The 7,502-nt window shown below is 38.5% G+C and overlaps 1 protein-coding gene across 1 annotated transcript in view; it reads left to right on the top strand.

The window, feature by feature from the left end:
• LOC103282244 (Fanconi anemia group A protein) overlaps nucleotides 1-7,502 on the top strand; it is a 36,308-nt gene that overhangs the window by 2,340 nt on the left and 26,466 nt on the right. The window contains exons 3-6 of the mRNA XM_062967068.1: nucleotides 1,480-1,621; nucleotides 1,740-1,873; nucleotides 6,272-6,382; nucleotides 6,465-6,560. Coding sequence (XP_062823138.1) covers nucleotides 1,793-1,873; nucleotides 6,272-6,382; nucleotides 6,465-6,560 — 288 coding nt within the window. The 5' untranslated portion in view covers nucleotides 1,480-1,621; nucleotides 1,740-1,792. The remainder of the gene's footprint in view (nucleotides 1-1,479; nucleotides 1,622-1,739; nucleotides 1,874-6,271; nucleotides 6,383-6,464; nucleotides 6,561-7,502) is intronic.

Raw genomic sequence — 7,502 nt, 5'->3', positions numbered from 1 at the left:
TTCAAATTTAAGATAAGACTGTCCAACTCTGATCAAATCATTATTCTCATCTTCTTCAGTGTAAATGTGCTTATGTATCCTTTTAATAATAATAGAGTAAAATAATACCTGAAATAATAGTAATAATAATAATAAATACAGGAAAATAATACATGTAATAATAGAGTAAAATAATAAATGCAATAATAGTAATAATAATAATTATAATAAGATCAGAGTGAAATAATAAATGTAATAATAATAATAATAGAGTAAAATAATAATAATAATAATAATAATAATAATAATAATAATTTTATTTTTATACCCCGCCACCATCTCCCCAGAGGGACTCGGGGCGGCTCACAGATATAAAACCAGCATACAGAGTATCAAATACAAAAAACACAAAAATAAAATTAAAAGGCATAAAATAAAATCACAGTCATTATAAAACACATGATAAAACACAGCAATACCCTAGCACTCAAGACCTAGCTCTTTACTAGAGCTTTTAATCTATGTTAATTTTATCAATATTTGTATGTATGTATTTTTATCCTTTACAATTTTATCTTGTAAATCGCCTAGAGCATCTTGGATGGAGGGCGATTAATAAGTAATTAAATGATGATGATGATGATGATGATGGTTAATAAAATCATACAATGGATTGGGCAAAGTGCACTGAGTGAAAAAACAACAAAACCCAAAACAAAACAACAACAAAAAAGAGAAAATGGAAAAGCAAAGGAAAAATAAATGCAATACAGTAGAATCTCACTTATCCAACACTCACTTATCCAACGTTCTGGATTATCCAACACATTTTTGTAGTCAATGTTTTCAATATATCATGATATTTTGGTGCTAAATTCGTAAATACAGTAATTACTACATAGCATTAATGTGTAATGAACTACTTTTTCTGTCAAATTTGTTGTATAACATGATGTTTTGGTGCTTAATTAGTAAAATCATAAACTATTTTGATGTTTAATATGCTTTTTCTTAATCTCTCCTTATTATCCAACTTATTCACTTATCCAACATTCTGCTGGCCCGTTTATGTTGGATGAGACTCTACTGTAGTAGCAACAATAATAGAGAAAAATAATAAATGTAATAATACCAATAATAATAGAGAAAAATAATAAATATACCATATATTCTTGAGTATAAGCTGACCCAAATATAAGCCATCCAGGACTCTCACCTGAGTATAAGCCGAGGGGTCTTTTTCAGTCTTAAAAAAAGGGCTGAAAAACTAGGCTTATACTCGAGTATATACAGTATACTGCTTTTGCTCAATAAAACTACAAAAGACTGTCAATAGCAAGGTGAACTATTCTGAGGTGCGACACCCCTCAACCACTTTGGCCTCCAACCAAACATAACACTGCTCACTCAGGAGCAAACTATCTGCTGACTCTTGAGATGGTTTTCCATCTTCCTTGCTTGGATGGTGAAAGGCGTTTCTGGCTTTGTCTCCCCTTGTAGTTGTTTGTGCCCTTCAAGCCGGAGGAGTTGGTCCGCCATTTGCAGCACGTCCTGGAGACGAGCGAAGTCAACTGGCATCACGTCCTCTCCTGCGTTTCCACGCTGCTGGTCTGCCAGTCGGGAGCCGCACCACTGATTAAAGGTAGATACCGAGTCCGTGGTTGGATCGGACTTTGGCATTTTGAGCCCACATACTGTTTTGTTTTCACTTTGGGAAAAAGGTGGGAGACGTGTGTGTTATGGGGAAGTCTTTTTCCCAGACTTCCTGAGCCATCTGCTGAAGAAAGGCTTTGAGGACTATGACTTGGAAAGCATGATGACGGCGTTCCTGATCGCGCGCCAGGCTGGCCTGGAGGGTCCTGCCGTTTTCATGCCTTACGCAGAATGGTTTAAGGTAAGAGCCTAAGATAGATCATGAGTTCTGACATTAAATTGCCTCATTTATGGTCCTAACCATACAGGTTTGCATTGGCGGACCCAAAGAGACATCTCAGGAATTTGCTATGTCCTCTGCCACAATTACCCATTGAATTTTGACTTGTGAGTTTTAACCTGCTTTATACTAGTGTGGTCTTGTGAGTATTTTTTTTTTGGCCCAGTTCCTTTTAGGAGCCAATCCTGGATTTTACTAAAGTATGACTATTTTACCGTGTTTCCCCGAAAATAAGACAGTGTCTTATATTATTTTTTACTCCCAAAGATGCGCTAGGTCTTATTTTCAGGGGATGTCTTATTTTTCTATGAAGAAGAATTCATATCCATTGTTGAACAAAAAAAAATGAACATTTATTCTATACTGTACAGAAGTTGTCATCACAAACCAACATAACTAAACCAGACAAACTGTGACCCCTGTCAAGAATTTCTTGTTACTACCATTATTTACATATACAACTGGTATGTAAGCCGCCCCAAGTCCCTCTGGGGAGATGGAGGCGGGGTATAAAAATAAAATAATAATAATTATTATTATTTTATTTTATTGTATGACGCAGCAAACAAGATAGATATGCTGGATTTCGTATCACAAAATCACAAGTCAAACACTTCCCAAGTGTCTAGGACTGTGTGATGTATTTATTATTATTATTATTATTATTATTATTATTATTATTATTATTATTATTTTATTATGACACAGCAAACAAGATAGATATGCTGGATTTCGTATTGCAAAATCACAAGTCGAACACTTCCCAAGTGTCTAGGACTGTGTGATACATTATTATTATTATTATTATTATGTACATTTACCAACCCTGCATGCTACGGTGTTTTGTTTGACGGGCGCCGGGCATGCTTCCAAACAAAAACTTTGCTAGGTCTTACTTTCAGGGGAGGCCTTATATTTAGCAATTTAGCAAAACCTCTACTAGGTCTTATTTTTTGGGGATGTCTTACTTTCAGGGAAACAGGGTATGTGATCTTATTAGTTTTTATGATCTATTCTATTGTTGATTGATTTGTTTTATTGTTGTGTTTTTACATTGTTTGTTTATCCTGGGCTTGGCCCCATGTAAGCCGCCCCAAGTCCCTTTGGGGAGATGGGGCTGGGTATAAAAATAAAAATAAAATAATAAGAATAATTATTATTGTATGTTATATCATCATCATCATCTATCACCTGTGGCCGAGTATGATTGTCTTCCAAGACTTGGTAGTGGGTCTTCAAATAGCTGTAAAGGCCTATTCTGGATCCGCATAGTCTTTTGCAGTTTTTGTGTGTGTCAGGAGCAACTTGAGAAACTGCAAGTTGCTTCTGATGTGAGAGAATTCGTTGTCTGCAAGGATGTTGCCCAGAGGTGAATGTTTTGATGTTTTACGATCCTTGTGGTTGGCTTATCTCATGTCCCTGCATGGGGAGCTGGAGTTGACAGAGGGAAGTCACCTGCTCTCCCGGCAACCTGTGGGTCAGCAGTCCTGCCGGCACAAGGATTTAGCCCATTGTGTCACCGGGGGCTCTATCTTTTGCATTGAGGACATACATTTCCAGATAGAAGGTGGTCCCGACAAGGGTTTGCTTGGGACGTATCTCTCTTTTCCCCTTCATTCGTGCCTCTGCAAAATCCACAGCACTGTTGGTAACAGCTGACCTCCAGTTCCAATGATCGAAAGTCAGGGCTTCCTAGTTCTCTCGCCATGTTCCTGCCACATTTTTATGGTTAGCTCTAAGCCCATCTGTCCTCTGAAATTCCATTTTCCATTCTTGAACTGAGAGTAGAGTAACTGCTTTGCGAGACGGTGATCGGACCTTTGGACAACTTGGCATCCGGTCCCACGAAGTTGAAGGCAGAGAATCATCGCTTCAGTGCTGGTGGTCTTTGCTTATATGTATTTAGTAAACAGTTAAAAACATGGCTTTTCCAGTGTGCATTGGAATAATTAACCCCACGACAGACCCCTCCTATAGAAATACCGCTTTTCTGCATTTTGTTTTGCCCCGGTATTGGAAACAACTTGACTCCCTACCCCAACTCTTCTAGATAACTCCTCAACACTTTGCCCAGATACCTTATTAAAAGGTTTTGTATTTTTTGCATTTTGTATACTTTTGCATTTTTTGACTTGACCGGCCCCCTTTCTATCTAATAGTGGGGATGTTTGTTTTACCATTTTACCGTTTTATTTTGCTATGATCTATATATATAAAAGAGTGATGGCATCACGGCGACTCACAAAACAACAAAAGTACAGGCCCCGCAACCTCGAAATTTGACAACACAACCCATCATCCATGCCTCCAGGTTGATACAACAAAAAGAAAAGAAAAACAAAGTCCTAATTAGAGGGAGAGCAATAATTTTTTTTATCCAATTGCTGCCAGTTTAGAGGGCTAATCTCTGCCCACTTGGTCTCCTAGCAACCAACTCCTAGCAAGCCAAGGGACAGCCAGGGTTCAGTTAAGGGACAGGCAGACTTAGGCTATCTAATTTGCACTGGATTATATGGCAGTGTAGACTCAAGGCCCTTCCACACAGCTATATAACCCATTTATAATCTTATATTATCTGCTTTGCACTGGATTATCTTGACTCCGCACTACCATATAATCCACTTCAGTGTGCATTTTATACAGCTGTGAAGAAGGGGCCTCATATAATCCAGTTCTAAGCAGATAATTTAAGATTATCAATACACAGTAGAGTCTCACTTATCTAACATAAACAGGCTGGCAGGATAAGTGAATATGTTGGATAATAAGAAGGGATTAAGGAAAAGCCCATTAAACATCAAATTAGGTAATCGTTATACAAATTAAGCACCAGAACATCATATTATACAACAAATTTGACAGAAAAAGTAGTTCCATGCACAGTAATACTAGGTAGTAATTACAGTAGAGTCTCACTTATCCAGCACTCGCTTATCCAATGTTCTGGATTATCCAATGCATTTTTGTAGTCAATGTTTTCAATATATCGTGATATTTTGGTGCTAAATTCATAAATACAGTAATTACTACATAGCATTACTGTGTATTGAACTACTTTTTCTGCCAAATCATAACCTAATTTGATGTTTAATAGGCTTTTCCTTAATGCCTCCTTATTATCCAACATATTCGCTTATCCAATATTCTGCCAGCCCGTTTATGTTGGATAAGTGAGACTCTACTGTACTGTATTTACAAATTTACCACTAAATTATCACAATGAATTTAAAACACTGACTACAAAAACATTGATTATGAAAAGGCAGACTGCGTAGGATAATCCAGAACATTGTATAAGTGAATGTTGGATAAGTGAGATTCTACTTTAATATGAAATAATTACTGGGATAGAATAATGCAGAACAATGTAATCTCTAAAACCAGGACAGTAAATAAACAGGGGAATTCCACACAGGAAACAATCAGGGCCAGCTAACACCTCCCAACAAAGTATTCCCATCATCAAAGTCTGGCAAATCCTCTGTTTTCTCAGGGCCACAGACAGTAGAAGCACATAAAATATCGCAAACAACACCACTCTGAAAACAAGGGAATTCCAAACAGGAAAGAATCAGGGCCAGCTAACACCTCCCAACAAAAAATTCACTCAGGGAGGAAACAGCCAGGCTTTAAAGCTGCAAGGCCATTACATCCTAATCATTTTCCTAATTGCAGCATTCATACTTGCGTCCAACAGGGGGGAAAAAACCATTCAGAAATATTGTATATTCACAACCTTTAGGAAATAATATCCCCTGATGGCGCAGCGTGTTAAAGCGCTGAGCTGCTGAACTTCTGGACCGAAAGGCCACAGGTTTGAATTGGGGGAGCGGAGAGAGCCCCCACTGTTAGCCCCAGCTTCTGCCAACCCAGAAGTTCAAAAACATGCAAATGTGAGTGCATCAATAGGTACTGCTCCGGCGGGAAGGTAATGCCGCTCCATGCAGTCATCCCACATGACCTTGGAGGAGTCTACGGACAACGCCGGCTCTTCGGCTTAGAAATGGAGATGAGCACCAACCTCCAGAGTCACACATGACTGGCCTCAATGTCAGGGGAAAACCTTGACCCTTTACCTTAACTACCACCAATTCCTCAATACTTTATTTCCCAGACCACCAGACTTCGCCACAGCAACGCGTGGCCGGGCACAGCTAGTTGTGTTATATTGTATTACTGTGTTGTAGTCTGTTTTATTTTATTTGATCTGTTTTGTTGATATTGTTTATTTATGTTTTAACTCTGTTTATATTTTATTTTTGGGCTTGGCCTCATGTTAGCCGCCCCAAATTCCTTCGGGAAGATGGAGGCGGGATAGAAAAATAAAGTTGTTGTTGTTGTTATTATTATTATTTCCAGGTTGCCTTTGGGAGCTCCAGCGGCTTCCACAGCGGCAGCAAGAAGGCCTCGGTCTTCCTCTTCAAGTTCCTCTCGGAGTTGGTGCCTTTCGAAGCCCCACAGTATTTGAAGGCAAGTGAACAGAAAGGGCTTGGTCTGCCCTTGCCATCCATGGGGCCCTTCAGGGCTTACCTTGCCCTCCATCTCTCCCCAGGTGCACATCATGCTCCCGCCGTTTGTTCCGGCCAAATACCGCCCGCTGCTCCTGGAATACATCTCTTTGGCCAAAACCCGTCTGGCCGACTTCAAGGTGAGCACAGGAAGCCCGATCCTTTTGGAGCGCCAGTTTTCACAAAGAGAAGGCATTGGCAAAAGTCTCACAATGTCAGGATTCCCCCCCTGGCGCATTTGTTGTGTGTGGAAAAAGGGGCAAAAACATATTTGATTTTCTTTTAAATTTTAATTCTCTAGAACAGGGGTCTCCAAACTAAGGCCCGGGGGCCGGATGCGGCCCTCCAAGGTCATTTACCTGGCCCCTGCCCTCATCTATATATATAAAAGAGTGATGGCATCACAACCCATCATCCACGCCTCTAGGTTGATACAACAAAAAGAAAAGAAAAATAAAGTCCTAATTAGAGAGAGAGAGGAATAATTGCTTTTATCCAATTGCTGCCAGTTAGAAGGCTAAGCTCCTCCAACTTGGTCTCCTAGCAACCCAATAAAAATAATAATAAAAAACACTAAAAATTAATACAATAAAATACAAGCCCCCCAACCTCGAAATTTGACAACACAACCCATCATCCACGCCTCTAGGTTGATACAACAAAAAGCAAAGAAAAATAAAGTCCTAATTAGAGGGAGAGAAATAAATGTTTTTATACAAATTGCTGCCACTTAGAAAGCTAAGCTCTGCCCACTTGGTCTCCTAGCAATCCACTCAGCCCAGTGTTAATAAAAGAATAAAAAAATAAAATAAATACAAATAATACAATAAAAATAATAAAAAACACTAAAAAAATTAATACAATAAAATACTATAACAAAATAACTAAAAACAATACAACAAAATAACAAAATATAATAAACAAAAAAGATAAGTTACAATACAATTAATTTAAAAAATACAAATAACGTCAAATAAAAATTCCACAACAACTTTTAACCAATACCACCACCACTTTGCCACAGCAACGCGTGGCCGGGCACAGCTAGTTTATAATATAATATTTTATATCAGTTTTAATAA

This window comes from Anolis carolinensis, unplaced genomic scaffold, assembly GCF_035594765.1.
Source record: "Anolis carolinensis isolate JA03-04 unplaced genomic scaffold, rAnoCar3.1.pri scaffold_95, whole genome shotgun sequence".
In the NCBI taxonomy this organism is placed as follows: Eukaryota; Metazoa; Chordata; class Lepidosauria; order Squamata; family Dactyloidae; genus Anolis; species Anolis carolinensis.
The sequence above is the reverse complement of the archived record's forward strand: the minus strand, read 5'-3'. Positions and strand labels throughout refer to the sequence as shown.